Source organism: Manis javanica, chromosome 1 (genome assembly GCF_040802235.1).
Source record: "Manis javanica isolate MJ-LG chromosome 1, MJ_LKY, whole genome shotgun sequence".
NCBI classification, from domain to species: Eukaryota; Metazoa; Chordata; class Mammalia; order Pholidota; family Manidae; genus Manis; species Manis javanica.
This window is the reverse complement of record NC_133156.1, coordinates 75,442,916-75,462,996: the sequence shown is the minus strand read 5'-3', so window position 1 is coordinate 75,462,996 and position 20,081 is coordinate 75,442,916. Positions and strand designations below refer to the sequence as shown.

General features: G+C 38.2%; 1 protein-coding gene across 1 annotated transcript in view; it reads right to left on the bottom strand.

Moving 5' to 3' along the window:
• Positions 1 to 20,081, bottom strand: part of ELL2 (elongation factor for RNA polymerase II 2) — a 67,682-nt gene that overhangs the window by 4,859 nt on the left and 42,742 nt on the right. Inside the window, exons 4-9 of the mRNA XM_037012164.2 lie at positions 19,706 to 19,869; positions 13,052 to 13,311; positions 7,747 to 7,871; positions 7,494 to 7,584; positions 5,185 to 5,755; positions 2,518 to 2,584 (exon numbers count right to left, since the gene is read on the bottom strand). Of these exons, the coding sequence (XP_036868059.2) occupies positions 2,518 to 2,584; positions 5,185 to 5,755; positions 7,494 to 7,584; positions 7,747 to 7,871; positions 13,052 to 13,311; positions 19,706 to 19,869 (1,278 nt within the window). The remainder of the gene's footprint in view (positions 1 to 2,517; positions 2,585 to 5,184; positions 5,756 to 7,493; positions 7,585 to 7,746; positions 7,872 to 13,051; positions 13,312 to 19,705; positions 19,870 to 20,081) is intronic.

Genomic DNA, 20,081 nt, shown 5'->3' with positions numbered 1-20,081 from the left:
CTTTGTGCCCCTATTATAGAATACTGAATTCCTTGACTTTTCGAGTTAAAAATCGAGATCTCTGAGCAATTTCAGGCAGGTAACAGGAGCTTCAGGATGCCCCCAGGGGGTACACATACATTTGTCACTGTGGAAAAACTTTCCAGTTCAGTCCTCTCCAAAAGGGTTTTAGATAACCTTACTAGCTTTATTTAAAATGTGACGATGCACAGATGCCTGGCTAGACACGTGAGAAAAGAGGTGCAATGAGCAACTTAATGTCCTCATTAATATTTATATTCATGTTGAGTTAGCCAGTGTGGAGGTTTAATTCTCCAAATGTAACCGAGACAGCCATAATTTGCCAATTTAAAGCTGTACTACACGGGCCTTTGCGGTAAAAGGAATACCCCCAGCCAGGCAGAGAAGCAGTATTTCTTAGACATGGGCCGTCCTGACTGCGCACCAGAGGGCGCCCACTGGGGAAAACGTTCCCTGAGGATGAGCGACATGAGCAAGACTGACCGTGAGACTCGGGTTCTATGTGTCATGGGAAATATCTATCCTGCTTTCTCAGAATCACACCAGAGGCTGCATCCTCACTAGTTATTTAATAATTTTCTTAGGGAAAAATACCAAACCTGCAAACAGTTGTGTCACTATTTGAGCAGATTATTTGGTTATATTGGCATCTTAAAGAAAAGCGTTTCACTATTTTTAACAAAGACTGTTACGGTTCTATAGTTGGCTCTTAATACAGTGATAGAATGAAATTTCGGCAGTTTGGATAATTCACAACCACAAGTAACAGAAGTATTCTTATAATATAAAAATTAGGAATACTGTGGTGAAGTATGAATTACTCAGAGTCTAATCATTAAGGCTGTATAGTATGTCCTTTTGGTATTATTATGAAACAAGTTTAAGTTCCGTATTTTTGGTCATTTTTCTGAAAGTTCATGCTTTCTTACCATTTTAAGAAAATTTGCTGTATTTATATAAGATGGTTTTGGGTTAAAATTAAATTACTTCTGCTTAAACAATCACACAGGTTATGTACTTCCATGATTTTTAAAAGAGCTAGAAAATGGCAGACATACAGAAATGCATGGAAGCAGGTGCAGCAATTATCCTTAGATTAGCAAGTTAAAAACAAAATTTTACATATAGAATTAATTGGTAATTTGACAAAACAAAGCAACACCCTGAATTCATGAGGAAAAGGTTAGAATTCTTTTCCAGTCTCCCTACATGATTTTGTCCTATATAGCAAATACACATAATTACTATTAAAGAGAATTCAAAATCCATCACAAGAAAATGAGAGCAGAGCACTGTAGTTGTTATCTGAAGGGGCTCACTTCCTCAAGATTTATGAGAAGAAGGGAGTCTGCGGCTGGAGAGGTGAACCCCATATGAGCAGAGCCAAGCACTGTCCCCCAAGGAACGCTTCCTACAGCAGCTCAGGGGTGGCTGCTTCCGAGCTTCCCCACCAACTCTAAGGCGGTAGGCACTCTGCCTCAGATGTGGGCGCACTCAGCACGGCTTTCTGGGCTCCTTTCAGTAAGGAGATGAGAACCAGCATTATGATTTCACAGGCTATCATTCTCCAGTAAGTTCAGTTTTCACTTACAGTTAAGCAGAAGTAACACATCTTAAGTGTAAAATGTTCTCTACTCTGGAAACAAATGTTTCATGGGATATGGAGGGCTAAACAGCATAGCTTCGTTTTGTCTGCTATGAGATGCTATTCGTAGAGAAAAAAACGTTCATACAGCCTAGAGCCCATTTACCACTCTACATTCAAGCTGTTTTACACATTTACTCATTTTCAAAGCTATCTGCAGTCATACATCTTTGCTTTTTTGATCTCCACAATTCCAGGCTCTTGCAACTTAATTATTTTCTTCTACAGAGGACTTTGAGTCTGTGAAGAAGCTAGAATTATGTGTCCAAGTTATAAATATTATGATAACCAGTTACAAAAATGTCCCAAGCTCAGAATTTGGCAACTTGTTATAATAAGAAAAATGCTATAGCCATTACTAATGTGAAATGAGTAAATTTTACTGTTCTCTCCTCTTAAAATTAATTTGATGGCAGAGTTTTGTTTAAAAAAAAAATCTATCTCTACTTTGTATTAACTGCACAGGTTTAAGCACTTTATCAGTAATAAAATTCTCCCTTTGGGGGGCCCAAGTGAATGACTGTGCATTGATGTACTGTTAGCTTTGAAGAGTCAGATCCCTGAAATCTTCCCTAATCAAATGCATAGCCTGGCCCTGGAACAAAGGGTGGGTTTCTCTATACTTACAGGCCATGGAGCAGGGCTTAGAGCAGGGGAGGATACAACCTGCTCAAGCAGGCAAGGCTGAACTGGGGAGGAGCAGGTTTAATGGCAGGCTTTCAATTGCAGGGGTGGCTCTCGGACTCTGTTCATGAAACTTCTTACTTTTCTGATTTGCCAATTATGGGAAATGAACTGGCAAACTTTATAAAATTAAACAGTTCTCTCCCACTGCAGACATCTGAACTTACATCAAATAATCTGGGAGTTCAATTGTTGAAGAAGGCTCCATGGAGGCAGTGTAACCCTCTTTAACTCCTACAAAGAAGAAAAAATTCAAGCATTCACCAAACAGTATGGTTATAAAATGCGTATAATTCTAAAATAGGTCAGAAACATCTGGAACACTTTTCCTTAAATTCTATTCTTCCATTTCAATAAGCAACAGCGAGCAAGGAATACAATTGAACATGAACAATAGAGGCCCTATGACCAGCGCCCGCAGAACTGAGGCCAGGCATTGAAAGCTGCCTGGCTACTGCAGCGTCTGCACAATAAAGGAATTCCATCTTAACCCAAGGTCAGTCTTCTGTTCTTTCAACAACAGTTGTGGCATCTGCCCAGCAATTCAGAGACTGAGGTGGCAGATGCAGCCAGACAATGAGAGATACAAATTTTACATCAACATATACTTTTCATAGGATTCAAACAAGGCAGATGAGACAATGAAGCCAGGTAGCAGACTGCTTTGGTCACTGTATTTTTACTGCTACCCTTTTGGGATGCAGACAGTGGAACTGGGTAGGAAGTTTCCCCATCAGTTTAAAGTAATTTAGAGTAAGTTACTATTGAATGACAGTTTACACTCCTCTAATCTCTGTCCCCCATAATACTATCTCATTTTTAAAAGGACAAAATGAGCAAATAAGTAAATAAAGCCTTAGTCATTTAGGACTATGCAGCGAAAGTGTGTAAAATTGTTCCATATTCCATTTGTTTGAGCACACCATTTCCAGAGGTGGTGTGTTTAGACTTTTTATTTAGAATGTTTTATTATTCAAAGTAGAATTAAACTAATAACTCAAACCTATTCCTGCCTGCTGGCAAAACACTCAATATAAAACAAAAATGAATATTTGATAATTTCTTGGTTCAATATTTTAATGGACAAAGCACACAAATTATGCAGACTCTGTGGGCTTATTGTTTGTGTATATTTCTATATATCTATATCTGTATATCCGTGTATCTATAGCTATTTGACTCAGGCTTGGGTAAAATAGCTTGTTTGTACAACAGCCTGAGTCTTAAAGGAAAAGGCATCCAGTACACGTCACCTGGCTTCCCTTTTGCCACAGATATCAGATAAGTTCCAACAGATGCAGTGGATATGGGTTTGAGCTATCAGCAGCCTGTGATCACCTCAAATGGCTTGGAAACTACTATATCCTCAGTGAGGGACTCAAAGAGACTAAGTCTGCTTCTCTAGGCCTCTGACTCTGGGAACACTCACACTCTGCTGTAGGTTTCAACAAACTGGAATCTGGTCCTTCCAGCACTGGCCTCTGACTCAGGACCATGATGTGAGGGTGGTAAATATGGAGAGTGGGCTTTACCCAGCAAACCTGGCTTACTGACACACAATCTGAGGTTTTATTACTTCTTGATTTTTCCTGATCTGGCAAATTCAAATGTAATAGTGTTTGAGGGAAAAACCTTATTACCAACCTCTTGGGACATTATGTAGTAACATACTGATATAAACATCTCAGCAGATATGCTTTGACAGGAAATATGCTCGGTCCAGGTCAATAAAGGCACTGTATCATATTGTTCTACAATCAAAGTTACTCTCATATGGTAAAAATAGTTAAATCTAAGGATTTCAGACTTTCAGTATTATGGGCCTATTACAGAAAGCCAACACTCCTAAAACTTTCTTCATTAACTTTTCTAAAGAAGTATTTTCCTAGGGAATTTTGCCTTAGTTATGCTGGATTTAAAATTGGCAGCAATGCTAAAATGACGGGCTTTTGGATATTCTATGTGCTGGCATGCAAGGTCATAAGGCCTTAAGTTTTAGAAGAGAACTTTTTTTTCCCCTTTAAACAAGAGAAATCTAATTTTGTCATTAGGTTTTAAAGATCACTACACCTCCTAGAAGCAGTCTATGTAACCGATTAGCTTTTGTTTCGTGGTAAAGCATTATTTTAACCTTCTTTGGGTCTCTATACACTTGGCATTTAAAGCTTCCAAAAGCTTAAAATGGCTAATTTTACTAATAACAATTGATGTTAGTTTGCTAAAACAGTGTTCTCAAAATTGAAATAAAAAAATTCTTAAGATCTTTCAAGCTAATTGCCTTCCACCAAATTGCTTTCATTCTGAATGAAGGTGATGTTACAGTTCTGTATATGTAATCTTACGTTGACTGTTTTATAAAGAACTTGACATTTCCCTGTGCTATTATTAATTAAAGCAGGAGTGACCTTGTTTCTTTGGCAAAGAAGGAAATGAATATTTTTATTGCTAATTGTGTGTCTGGCTAAATCAGTTCAAGAACAGTATATAATAGGTCATGCTGAGATCACAGAATACTGGGGCAGTTACGGAAAAGAGCAACAAAGTCCACCTTCTAAAAGGGGGTCTCTGGAGGATGACAGGGTCATATTTAAATGTCACCATCTCATTGACAAATACAGAAACCATGTTTAATAGTTGGCTAAAAAGAGACTGAAAATGGCTGCTGTAATATGCAAGAAAAAATCTGCTCAAAAGCACAATGCTAAGATTAATAACTAAACACAAGGTAGTTTTATAGAACAACATTACTAATTATAAATGGCATAATTTCACACTCATGATAGTCCACTCTACACATTTAATGAGTATAGTCAGTTTTCACAAATGTAAAATACCTTCATTGGAATCCAGACTGGAGTTGTTCAGTGTGGCAATTTCCTCTTCTCTTCCAAGGTCCTCTTCCTTTTCCTCAGTCATTTCAATGTCATGCTTTTTAATTTGGTCCTTTTCCTTGTGTTTTTTAGACTTCTTTTTGGACTTTTTGTGAGACATTGAATGGTTTTCTTCCATAGGCTTTGGACACTTTAGTAGAACTGAACCAGGGGGTAAGGTTTCCAGAGAAGTCCTAGAGGTATATTTGTCTTGCTGGTCCTCAAAGATACTATTTTTTTGACTAAAACTGTCAACAGGTAGGTCTTGAGTCCCCCGACCTTCTGGGGTGCTAGGGGAGTTGGAGTTAGAATTTACAGTCCGAGGAGGGTTGGAGACAGGCAGGTGGGTTGAAGGCAGCGGTGAAGGCGTAGGGATGGCCGCAGCTGCAGGGGGCAGCGGGAGGCCTGCAGCAGATTTTTCACTGGTGGGATTCAAGTGACCATTTAATGTTGGTGGCACTCTACTTGTCAGGTGAGATATTCGAGCTTTTTTGTTCATTAAAGGATCAATGAAATCTGTATCTAAAAGCCGTTTCTGGGGGGGGGCGGGAACAGAAAAAAATGAGCCAGTCTGCACTAAAATTCAGTACATGCATCATTGGTTACCATATGAACAACTGAATAATTTTATTCATACTTAAGTTTATCACTGGTGTTAACATTTTCCATTAAGCAAAACCAAGCAATCCACAAAAACAAAAGGGAAACACATTTGATATGAAAAGGCAGAATTTGGTAAATACGTTTCTTGGAGTACTTATTCCTTCTGTTCATACAGCCCCACACTAAATTCTTGGAAAGACTATGCTAATTTATATGGATTATACCACTCAGGAGAGTATTAAGTAGAGGAGGCCTCCTTTCTCTGTTGGTCATGGTTGACCTAGTTATACTGAGAGGAGGAAGCAGTTGTACTATTTCAGTCTGTCAGGACTAACAAAAGCAGGTAAAGGGCAATAAGTCTACACTTATTTAATCTTCTCTAATATGCGAAGATGCTCCAGGTATGAGTATGTTGGCTCTCAATTATTATTTCACCTCTCAAGATGGGAACATCTAGCAACTTTAGAGTAATTTCCCTAAGTATCTATCATTGCTGAAATTCTCTTCAATTCTTCCCCTCATCCCCTAAATATATCTTTCCACTGGATTAAAGATAAATCTTAATAACTGGTCCATAAAAATGACATGGAATTTCTGTTTCAAAAATTTTTAAATTAATGCTAATACTAGCTCATCCAGGAACAATAATAGTATTTCAATTAAAAATTCAGACAGTTGAAAAGTACAAAGCATAAATTCAATGTAATACTGTGGCTTAAACTTCAGCTTGAAAGAACATAATAATTACCCCATTACTCTATTCTGTTTTCAATTTAGCACCATGGATTTGGCACCAGTATATAATTAGATGAGAGTATAAGTGGCTTGCTTCATAGTGGGTGGGATGGAAAGCGAGGCTTCTATTGACAAAGTACATGCAAGGACAGAATTGCTTCACTTTGTTCCTCACAATAGGTTTCTAACATGTTCTGACATGTGAATAGCCTTTGCCCAGAGTATGCTTACTGTTTTCCACAAATCTGTTCTATCTCCCTAATCCTTGGGAGAAGGGTCCAGAGAGAGGAGCACCTATCACCCTGGAAAACTGACAGAGCTCAGGCTAGAGGGGTCATCTGAGAACCAGAGGGCTTGAACCCTAATGCTGCCCAGATCTCCCCACCTTTACCAGGGATGGGCTGAATATCTTGGGGGAAAGTCTAAGCTGAAATGGAGTCTAACTGGAATATTCTGATTGAGATCTACTCAAAAAGTGCTTTATGAAAACATGTATGAAAATGGCAGACTTGTTTATTTGCTTATTTTAAAAACATTTTCCCCCGAGCATATTTTCTGGAACATGTTTCAGATGAAATTAAATACTTCAATTTTCTATATAACCTGAGACTGGATAATGGACTGGACAAGTCTTCTAGTTAGTGACCAAATGGAAAAGTAGATAATATGATAAACTGTAAACTTTAAAAATGGAACAGAAGGGGAGACATTAAAGTACTTTGCCAAGCAGTGCTGTGTAGAGGATAAGAGTAGGGCTGGGAGCTGGGACCTGAATTCTAGGCTGAGCTCTGCCATGAACTAGCTGTGTGGATCTGGGTAGGCAAGCTATGCAGCTTCTCTGGGCCTCATTTCTCTCATGTGTAAGTCAGACAACCTGAACTAGATGGCCTTGAAGGTCCACTTCAGGGCTATGACTAGATAAGTTTATGAAATACCTGAGGAGAAGAAGATGCAGCATCTCTACTAGAACATACAGGAGATGCTGAATGGCTGGTGCTGGCAGCATTCTGAGATGGATTTAGTTTTCTGTAGAGGACACATATGTTCCAGTTATGGAGAGAATTTTCAAATATTCATAATAGAAAGCTTACCCCTTGCTTCTCTTTTCTCATCTCAATACCAAAATAACAATGACTAAAATAATTACTTATTGACATCATTTTTATAAAGAAAAATAAAAGAACTTACTTTGAAAGCACTGATTCTAGCGACCGTCTGTCTATTTCATTATATCCAGGCCAGTCTCTTTGAAGCTCTTTAAAAACATAATCCTTTAAGGTATATGAGAGGTCCTTAGGATTCAGATTAGCTACCTGGTACATGATATGAAAGCAGACCATTAGATATTTTTGCTGTTTTCTAAGCTGAAACAGGCAACTATTTGGATTTATACTTAAAATATACCAATTGGTCCCAAAGAGACTGCTGGTTTTTGCATATGCCATATCTCAAAAAGTGCTATTCAATTTCATTTTGGGAATTACAACTTTACACACACAGTCAAAACTTTTTCCCCTGAATGGCCATGCATGTTATAGTTCTAATAAAATAGTAAGCTCACATTAGGCAAAAAATGGAATAAGATTTTTTTAAATCAATTTTTTCTAGTCAAAGGAGCCCAAACAATTATGTTAATAACTTCAATTATTTGCTTCTGGCCATTAACTTCATTACTTTTGAGTCACAGTAAAAATCCTTGATCACCTGTATTAAGTAGAAACTAAACAGTGCCCAAATGTTGGGTTATAAACTTTCCCTTCAGTAATTAACAGAAATTATCGCCATAAATAATATCAATTCTGATAACCTCCTCTGTCACTTTCTTGGATTGCTAAGATTGCTCCTTGTAGCTGCCAGTTTGAAGAACCACTATTCAAAGTCCTTGAAATTCCCCAAAACCAAAAAAAAAGGAAAAATAAACCAAAATAACCATGAAATTACTGTTATTAATCAGTTTATTCCCAAGTATCATCTTTCCTTATACCTTGACTACAATTCCTAGTGTCCAGGCCTATATTCTATTAACAACACAAATATACAGATTTAGGTGCTAAACCAAGAGTTATTTTTAAGACTACCAGAAAGGTATTGGACCTGTTGTTTCCTACTGGGACACTCTAATACGTTGACTTCTTTCTGTGTTTTTAAAAGTACTATCAAAATATTGTGATAGGGTATGCTTTTGTCACAGCTCAGCTGAATACAGTGTACCTCAGAGGTAATGCAGGTTTTGTTTAAGACCACTGCAATAAAAATAAAGTGAGTATCATAATAAAGCGGGTCAAATGAATTTCTTGCATTCCTAATACATGTAAAAGTTATATTTATACTACACTATAGTCTATTAAGGGTGAAACAGCATTATGTCTAAAAACAAGTACTTTTTTAAATTAAAAAATACTTTATTGTTAAAAAAATGCTATCATTTGGGTTTTCAGCAAGTCCTAATTTTTTGCTGGTGGAGCGTCCTGCCTCGATGTTGCTGGCTGCTAACCAGTCAGCATGGTGGTTCCTGAAGGCTGGGGTGGCTGTGGCAATTTCTTAAAATAAGACAACAATGGAGTTTGCCTCATCAAATGACTCTTCCTTTTGCAAATGATTTCTCTGTAGCGTGTGATGCTGTTTGGTAGCATTTCACCCACAGAAGAAATTATTTCAACATTTCTCTAAAACCCTGCTGCTGCTTTATCAACTAAGTTTATGGAATATTCTAAACCTCTGTTGTCATTTCAACAATCTTCACACTATCTTCACGAAGAATAGATTCCATTTCAAGAAACCACTTTCCTTGCTCATCCATAAGAAGCAACTCCTTATCCATTAGTTTTATCACGAGATTGCAGCCATTCAGTCACATCTTCAGGCTCCATTTCTAATTCTAGTCCTCTTATTTCCAACACAACTGCAGTTACTTCCTCCACTGAAGTCTTGAATCCCCCCAACTCATCCATGCAAGTTAGAATCAACTTCTCCCAAACTCGTATTTATGTTGATATTTTGACCTCGTCCCATGAATCCCAAATGTTCTTAATGGCATCTAGGATGGTGAATCCTTTTCAGAGGGTTTTCAATTTACTTTTCCCAGACCCATCAGAGGAATCACCATCTATGGCAGATACAGCCTTATGATAATAAGACTGTAAAGTTGAAATTACTCCTTGATCCATGGGCTGCAGAATGGATGTTGTTTTAGCAAGCATGAAAACAACATTCATCTTGTCCATCTCCACCAGAGCTCTTGGGTGACCAGGTGCATTGTCCATGAGCAGCAATATTTTAAAAGGAATCTTTTTTCTCAGTTGTAGGTCTTTAAACAGTGGGCTTAAAATATTTAGTAAAACATGCTGCAAACAGATGTACTGTTATCTAGGCTTTATTTTTCCATTTACAGAGTATAGGCAGAGTAGATTTAGCATAATTCTTAAGCTCCCCAGGATTTCCAGAATGGTCACTGAGCACTAGCTTCAACTTTAAGTCACCAGCTGCATTAGCCCCTAACAAGAGAGTCAGCCTATCCTTGGAAGTTATGAGGCCAACTTGACTTCCCTCTAGCTATGAAAGTCCTAGATTGCATTTTCTTCCAGAAGACTATTTCATCTATATTGAAAATGTGTTTAGTGCAGCCACCTTAATGAATTAGATCTTATGGATGACTCGTTACAGCTTCTACATCAACACTTGCTGCTTCGCCTTACACTTGTATGTTATAGAGAGGGCCTCCTTCCTTAAACCTTATGATGTTAGCTTTTCTTCTGCAGCTTCCTCACCTCTCTCAGCCTTCCTAGAATTGAAGAGAGTTAGGGCCTTGCTCGGGATTAGGCCCTGGATTAAGGGAATGTTGTGGCCAGGCCACTAAAACTTTGTTATCAGCAAGAAGGCTGTTTCGCTTTCTTATCACCAGTGTGTTCACTTTTCATTTCCTTCAAGAACTTTTCTTTTGCATTCACAAATTTTGTTAACCATTTGGCACAAGAGGCCAATCTTTTGGCCTGTCTCAGCTTTTGACATACCTTCCTCACTAAACTCAATCATTTCTAATTTTTGATTTAAAGTGAGAGCCATGTAACTCTTTTTTTTTTCACTTGAACACTTATAGGCCCCCCAAGGTTACTAATTGGCCTAATTTCAATATTGTATCTCAGGGAATAGGGAGGCCTGAGGAAAGGAAGAGAGAAAGCGAATGGCTGGCTGGTGGAGCAATCAGAATATACACATTATCAACATTGTTTGTTATCTTACATGGGTATGCTTTGTGGTGCTCTGAAATAATTACAATGGTAACATCAAAGATCACTGAAACTGTAACAATAATAAAAATGAAAAAGTTTGAAATATTGCAGTTAACAAAATGTAACACAAAAACATGAAGTGAGCAGATGCTATTGGGAAAATGGTGCCAACAGACTTGCTAGATGCAGGGTTGCCACAAATCTTCAATTTGTAAAAAATGCATTATCTTTGAAGTACAATAAAATGAGGTATGCCTGCACTAATCTAACACTCATGTTGTTATAAATTAGAAAATGGTAGGCTTATCTTAAAATTCAAACTTGCAAATAAATTAACATGAGATACAACCAGATCCTTAAAATGGAATAAATACAATTGTTAAATTTCCTATTATCCCTAGCACTACACATACTAACAATACTTCTTTAGGCTTCTGTAATAGGACTGTCTTCTGCTTTCTTCCTCCTCCCACAGATCTTTTTTTCTTAAGTATCCTTTACCCTTCTTCTGTATGCTGAGTGCTTAGTACCTGCCTTGTTTTCTTCATTATCCTCATCTCCTAATATTGTTTCACTCAGCTCTAAGGTCTTCAAAACCCAATCTATATGGTGTTATCTCCTACTTTAATTCCAGCTCCAACTGTCTTCTGGATACTAGACCCTATTGAACATCTATCTCCATTTGGATATGCCAAATAGCATCGTTCAAATAGAATGTATTTAAGACAGAATTCCTGACTTCCTTACATACACCTGTTCCTTTTTCATCCCTCCCCGTCTCAGTCAATGGCTCAATATTCATTCAGTTGCTCCAGTTAGTTGGTCTGGAGTGGAATCCAGGCACCAGAATTTTTTAAATGCTCCTTAGGGAGTTCTAACATGCAACTAGGATGAGACTCTTCTCTAGATTCTACTAAATCATGAATACTAATGACACTCCTGTTCTACTTGGTCAGGAGTTATGTACACATACATTTAAAAATATTCATATCTGTAGTCATATACATAATCAGGTATATGATATACTGACATATATCAATAAGCAGCCTTGAGTGAACTGCTTCTCCCATCATTTTGCCCTCTCAACTGCTAACCTAGGAGGTAATTTACAACCTTTCGAGAGATTCAGTCACCAAATGTTTTGTGACTTGTAACCTGAACCTTCCCCTTTCCCCAATAAAAAAATTGCACACACACACCCTCATCATTTCTTTCATCCTGTCTTCTGAGCTCTTAAAAACTGCTATGTGACATATGGATTTATATTACGTGTTTCCAAAAAGTGCTCAAATGATTTAATAAGATCCTTGAGACTGTCTGCACTACCTTGGGGATTGGTTAACCCAGAACTGGAGATTATGGTTTTACTTTTTCATAACATTTAGTATCATGTCTTGAATGTCAGAGAAAACAGATGAAAAACTAAATTTGAAAGTGTTAGTTTTTGAATAATAGATGAAAACCCGTAGTTTTTTCTGAACAATTGGACATGTTACTGTTTTAGAAAAAAAACAGATGGACTACCATTTATGGTATGGATTTGAATGTTAATCAATATTTATGACCCAAGCCAGCATGACAAATATAGGAAGTTAAAGTCTGACAAAGCACTGACTTTAGCAAAATTAATGACCTACTTTTATACTTAAGCTTGTGAGCATAAGGAAACTAATCAGAAGTAATACTTCACACATTCATACCCTTTACTGAAGACAAGTGACGGATCTCAGCAAACCCAATGGTAGTGAAAGGCAGAGTAATATGGGCAGCAAAGTGTATGCAAGACAAGACACATTCTAAACTGTTTAGTAGGTAAAAGTATTCTTGCTTATACCAACCAAAAATTGGTAGAAATTCCTGTAAAACTTCACCTATATAAACCAAAAAATATTGAGGCAATAGTTTAAGTGATTCAAGAGTAAAAATAGACATCAAAAACTTCTTGCTTACTTTTTTTATGGAATTTCAGGGCAAAAATTTAATCCAAATGGAGATAATGACTCAAAACTTAAAATTTCTTGTTAATAATTCAGAAACCTCTAACTTATAAAACCTCATATAAATGCCTACATTTCAACTAGTTTTTAATTAAATGTTTAAAACAAGATGATATAACTTAATAGTCAGGAGTTATATTTCATATATGAACAATCAAAATGATCCTGTAACTTCTCTATCTCAATGATACCACCACCACAAGCCTTCTTAAATGAACTTTCTCAATAAGAAGGTAAACGGAAGGATCATCCCTCAGCCATCCTCACCTGTTGGAGAATTGCTCCGAGAGAGTTCTTATCTTTTTGATTGACACCGTCTTTCTGCAGCCGAGCCAGCAGCTCTGGTTTCTTGTAGGCTTTCAGTGCCAGTAAGTGAATCACCCTGTCCCTATATGGCCGCTGAGAAACACTGCTGCTGCCATGTGTCTTTCGAATTGTATTTGCAGGGTTCATGGGGGTTGACCTTTTCCTCTCAGGCACTGCATCCGAAACAGCTTGTGGTGCTTTCCGAATTTGCACTCTTTTCCCTAAAGTCCAGTGGAAAGGACATTGTTACACATTTGTAGGTGATTAAGATAACAGCATCTCAGTTCCCATAACTCTGATTTAGGTACCTCTTCATTTATGGAGGGAACACACCACTTTATTTCAGTTTTTATGTTCTGAATAAATGGCCTAAAATATGGATTTAGAATTTTTTGAAGGAATCATTTACTGGGATCCCTATATTATTACAGAAGTATTTTGTCTACTTCGCTATACGTGGATAATAATTGGTGACACACACAATAGCAACGGACTGGAAATCTTAAGGTTGTAGGCATTTGATGTTAAGTGGAAATAAAGTAATTTCCATGCTCACTTTCACCTGTGCTATTTACAGAACTTTACATAATGTATGTCATTTCTTTGGCAGACATGAATACAGTGAATATGTGACAAGTGAGAAATTCCTGTTGCATCTCACTGAGAACACACTCTTGGGTGAACATTACTTAATTTCGCAGGTTCAGAAGTCACAGAGAGGGGAGTCAGTCATAAATTGGGGTCAGTATTCACAAGGGCATCCACTAGTGGTATTCATTTTCAGGAGGCCACAGCAAATACTGGGAGTCAAAAAGCATAAACAAAACCAACCAATCAGTCTCAGAGGGCCAGACACTCAGATCCCTCATTTGCAGGGCTGAGACCACATGGGTGAGTTAGAGGAATGGGAAATAGTAACAAGGAGGCTTCACACCACTCTCACGCAGACCAGTACCATTCATGTAATTAACCCACTCACTGCTTAGACTTAATGATGACAAATGTTTGGCAGGTGGCTACTTCTAAAATATACTGTGGGCTGAAGTGGCCTGAGTACTGTGTGGGTGTGTAAAGCCATCAGGACATGCTCGTCACCGGCAACACTTGATAACTATTCCTTGCTGGAGAAACTGAAATTAAAATGAAACTGCGTAAGACCCTCATTTTACTATTTTTGTGGTGGAATCTTGGAGCTCATTAAGTATATTCTTAGCCCCTAACTCCATCCCCTCTGGGTAAAAAGGGAGAACTGGTAATGACATACAATGCGGTGACTGCACTGGGGATGAGACTAGGAACTAGAAACAATGGGTATGTAAAAGCAGCCTCTTGTAAGCGCCACCATCTGGGGTGAAAACAGCTTAACTGGCAGGAGCTTCACTGAATAGTAATTTTTTCCTTGCTGGGCTTCCAAGGCCTGGCCAGAGGGGCAGTTTGTTTGACACAATCCTACCTAGAGTAAAGGAGAAAGGGTGAATGGTCTCTCCTGCTCTTGTATTCTTTACTATCTGGACATAACCAGTTATAAATATCAGATCAAAGCATTGAACAACAAAGGAACTCAACATTAAAGGGACACTACCCAGTGATAAGAAAAACTATTAAAATTAGGTACAAGTAGAGTTTTGGAGGTAGATTCAGATCTGGTTTCTGTGTTTTTCTTAATTTAGAGATAGAACAATGTCAGATGGGCAGGGAACTATATTGACCATATACCAATTATAGGGTGGAGGGCACTGTGCAAAGAGCTTTACACACATTAAGCCTCACACTAACCTGATGAGGTAGGCATCAGTCCCACTTCACAGATGAGAAAACTGAGGCTTTCAATAGGATAAGCTCAAATGGAAAGTATTCCCTTTGCACTTGGAAGGTTCTGTGATTAATACTCAAGTTTTCCTACTTCTCTGTGGGAAAGGTTTTATGAATAAATACTTTTTTTTTTGAATGGTTTTATGAATAAATATCTGTTACTCCTTGTTAGGTGGCAAGCTCCACATGGGCAATGGCTGGGGCTGCTCTGCCCATTAGCAAACCTTGAATCAGTATTTGATGACTAGCAAAATGAAATGACTAGCAAAGTGTCACAATGAAAGGCAGCAAGACAGCAAGTAGATAGCAGAGGAGCAGGAATCATGTGGCCTGTATTTTCCCATATCACCAGGCTGTCAGAGTCTGAAGACACACTGAAATTTCTAATGTGGCTAATGCATACCTTCCAATCCACCACTTCTCAGTTGCAACAGTAGCATTCCTTGAAATCTTAATAGCAATTTGTGGTGGAGGACAAAAGGATCACAAAAGTTTAGGAAATGCTATGTATTCCACACTCCCCTCTCCCTTGAAACCTTTTTCCACACTTGCCAAACCAAGCTGACTGCGGAGCTCTCCCCGACACCCTTCTCTATGGAGGGGGATGGACAGAGAATGTCTTTTAGCTAAGCTCACACACACTATGACTGGTCATTTAGAATGGATTCAATCCAGCAAGGCAAATCGAAAATAAAAAAAGAAAGTGACAGTACTACTACCGTGTTCCAGGCTGCTGTACCTCTTCTGTAGGTCTGACCCACCTCTGATCCTCAGTCTTAGGAGAGCCCCACGGTCTCCTAAATTTACCCCCACACCTCTCTGAAGTAGGCATGGGGCAGACAATAAGGGAGGCCCACTTTGACTTTAAGAGGGCATAAGAATGACACTTGACAAGAAACTTGAATCTGGTCAAAGATATGACAGTGTTGGAGGCTCACCTGGGGCCTAATGTTAGGCTGTCACTGGTTCATGGATCTATTACTCCTAATATATTCACTTCACTTGTATCTCATTTTGTTTTAAACAGTCATTTATAGGGTAACCCATTTCTTAAGAACCATTCAGGCACACTGGGCCACAAAGTTTCACACAAAGATCGCTTGTTGCTGTCTCCCCATCAATGTGTGCCTATTCAACCAGGAAGGAGTCCTTGGGTTAAAGACAGACAGGTTATAGATGATGAAAACATCAGTGCTGGAAGTAGTTACAGACTGAGATGCTAAAGAAAAATGTAAAGCAGGAAAACGTCAGGTTCAAAGTGGGCAGAAGAAAGGCTTTATTTTTATTTTTTACATTTGCCTCAGAAAAGCCCTCTTAATAAAGCCTGTGGGAGAACCTAATTCTCTTCCCAGACCCAACTGCTAATCAATTCCCTGGGCACCTTATATAAACAGCAGCAGTGGGTCTGCCAGAGTTGGGTAATCTGGGACTATTTCTGAACCATTGTTTCATAACAAGGAGAGTCCACTTCTAGCTTCTCCATTTAATATGAGATGGTAAAAGTATTTACCCCTGTCTAAGGGCTCTGCGTAAACAATTGGAATGGAATGTGTTATGCCAGCCCATCAGGAAGACAGCAGGGACTGCAGTGTCTTCTGCAGCTGTTTTTCTCATCTGTGCAGCCTGACCAGCAGCCCTGGCAACGCTGCCCTGAGGCTTTACACAGAGCGCAGGACTGTGATGATGCTGTGACTCTGCCATGGTTAAATACATAATCCATTGCTTTAAAAGCCATCTCCACCATCTGGCATTTGTAACCACTTCTTCAAGAAGTTGGCTATCAAAATGAAAATACCCAACAGTCACAAAACGTGAAAACTACAAAGGGCCTTAGATGTTATCTAGTTCAAATACTCTAATTATTTGAGAAAACGAAGATCCATGGATGTTAAATGATTTGTCAAAGGTCACAAACGTGTACTAATTCATCAAAGGTAAGTGGATAGGGGCATAAGTTAGGAAAATTGGAAAGAGAGTCCTTGAAATTAGGTTGGTTGCATTATTTTATAGACCTAAATAAACACTGCCATGTATTAAAATATGCAATTCAATAACATTTCAGAATTTAGGTAGAAGTCAGTGAGCAGATTTAAGATACTGGTAGGCTGGAAGCAGTTGTGATTAGTGATTTTTTCTTTTTTTACCAAAGGGAATGATTATAACAACGTCCACCACTGATATAAAATGCTATGACTAGAAGTGGAATAATGGTTTCTAGGTTAAAGCCTCTTTTGCTCCTCTCCAGGCAAAATTGGATTTTTTTTTTCCAGCCCACAAAAGGCTTACACAGGCTCATATTCCTGGGTGACTAGGCTGAGTGACCCCTAGTAGCACAGTCTTCATCCTGTTGAACTGGCTTGCCCTGGTCCAATTGTTAGAGGCCTTTCCTGGCATTTTGCTACCACAACCCCACAGTGAGAGCAGCATTATTCCCATTTGTCCTCTACCCAGGCTGGCACTGATTGTTGAAGGAAATTATGTTCTACAGGTACTTCTAAGCTAGCATAGGTGAGCTTTTGGTATCATTTTATGTGATATATTCAATTATGAACTAAAGAGGTATCTCCTATTGTCATGACACAACTTGTTAATGAGGCCAAACCCATATCATCTGCTCTTTGCTGAGACAGCAACTTCATAAGTAAAATGGAGAGATAATCATAACCTATAATGTGATTGTGAGATTTAGACAAGTAACTGTATGTATCATGCTGACCAGTGCCTACACATAGGAAACACTCAGTAAGTGCTGGGTAATACTAGTATTGAGGGGTGACTGCCTAGCATTTGAAAGAAGTGAATGAATCAGTTTTAAGACACTGAAAAAAGCAAGGAGTTACAAAGTGAAGGAAAGAAGCATGTTAAAGGATGGGCAATAGGTAAGGTTAAAAGAAAAATTACACCATAACAAACTTTGTCATAACAAAGAAGAGTAAAAAAATTAAAAAACAGACAACAGAAATGCCAATCACACCACTAATCTTGCTCTCTCTATTCAGATTTGATCAGACTTTTCTTATGAGTAAAGTGTCAAGCTTTGAATTCTGAGGTGAATTGGAGGCAGTCCAGAGGAGGGCAATAAAAATAATTAAAGGAGTGGGATATATGCCATAGTAAGAAAGTAAAAAGGAGCTAGGTTTATTTGACCTACAGAATAAAAGGCTGAGGAGATTAATAACAAGATTTAAGAGCCAAGAGGACACTGTGCTGTGCGAGTGAGCAGCTGGGGCACTGAGGACACAGCACACAGAAGGCTAACCAGAACACTCAGGCTGGCAGAGGTGACTGTAGGGAACCATGGGGCAGGATACAGATGTGTGGGACGGGGCGGCCTGCTCTCAGAACAGCACAGATGAAATACGGTCCACATTTCAACTCTGATAACTTCAAATTTTATGTGGTCACTCTCAAAAATGTATATATGTTATTTATAGTGCCTGTAAGACATCCTGCAAGTTTTAAAATTCTCATACCTTTTGAGACAGAGTAAAAAAGCTCTTTTCAAGTAACAGGGACAGCAAATTCATAGTTTGTACTTTAATTTTAAGTGTGGCAGATATTGTACATTTTAGAAACAATTTGAAATTTAGCTTATTAGCACAGAAAGTTAATGAAGTTACTTGTGAGAATAAAGGAAAGAGAAAGGAGGTTGGAAGTTGTTACCTCAACCTCACTCAGTAGGAAAGGAAAGGTGAAAAATCTCATTGCTGGTAACTTACTGGGTAGAGAACTGGACCCCATGGGTACAGATACCTGGGGAAACCATGAATTGTTGTTAAACCAAACTAAATGTATCTAAGCTAAGCACCAAGTCCCATGAGCACTGGCTTCGATCCAAAGAAAAACTTATTAAAGACACCAGTGGAGCTTCTCAAAGCTGAATGTATTATAGCAGGGTCCGCAATGGTAAAATATGGAACAAGTGTACCACACTATGGAAAGATATTGATTAAGGAGTTTGGTTATTCAAGAGACCGTTTTTGTAAGCATTTATGTTTCTAAATTAATATCCTTTCATCATTTACCATCCAGTGACTCATGTCATTAAACTGACCAAGGCCTCAAAGAGCACATCATTGATCTTGATAATTCTCTTTGTCACTGTTAATAGTCACTGTGAATTGACTCTTTAAAATCATTAGGGTCACTGCTCATAAAGGACAGACTCATCTTGCTGCTCTGGTCTTAACTTCCCTTCAGTCTGATTGATATTTGAATGAGCTGATGATAAAGATGATGGGGCTGGGGGAGGCTCTTAATTAATGGATAGATGAGGATGAGGATCCATAAACAGCATCACAATTAAGGCATTACCCTAGTGCTTTGCTATAAGCACATTTTATACTTTTGCAATAAAAATTCCTTGTTGTGTGAAGATCCTCTGATTCTACAAATAGAAGAGCCATAAATTCTACTAATAGATTTTACTGTAAATATAACTCTACAAAAGTGTAGAACAAGAATCATATCATCCATCATTGAAATTACATCATCCAGTGACAAAGAAAACACAACGGTACCATTATTAGAACCTCATAGTAAAGTAACTTGACAGATCCCATAATTGTAAAACAATAACAAATAGCCAACAGAGGATTCAGGATTTATGTAAGACATAAAACTTTTCAATCTGTTTAATTTACCAGCAGTGTGAAGAGAACCAATGACTTTTGACCATGTTATTCAAATGTTCTGAAAACTAATTTCTGGGTTTTCATTAAGTTAATATTACCAGTATTTACCTACAGCGATCCTGAATTATTCCAATCAATCAGTAAGAAGGAGAAAGATATCTATACAAACCTACATATGGTCCACCGGGTTTGATAACTTTTGTGCTTCGGTTGCGGGATTCCTCCTCTGCCTGGGTCATTTTTTCTCGTGTCATCTGATACGAGTCGTTTGTTGCACACACTGTAATTTTATCTTGTATAAATCCCAGGCAATTTAGCTGGGAGGCTCCAGAGCTGTCAAGTAAGACAGTGGCTTTTTTAGAGATGCCCTTCATTTTGCACAATAAAAACGAGCAAGAATTGCATAATCCTAAAAATCGGTAGCCCAAATAACTCTGCAATCCTAAAATAACTAATATTGGTAATTTTTAAATGTAAAGTTTATTTAAATTATTTAAGTTCCTATTCCTTACTTCATGTCAATTTTCACTTCATATTCTAAACAG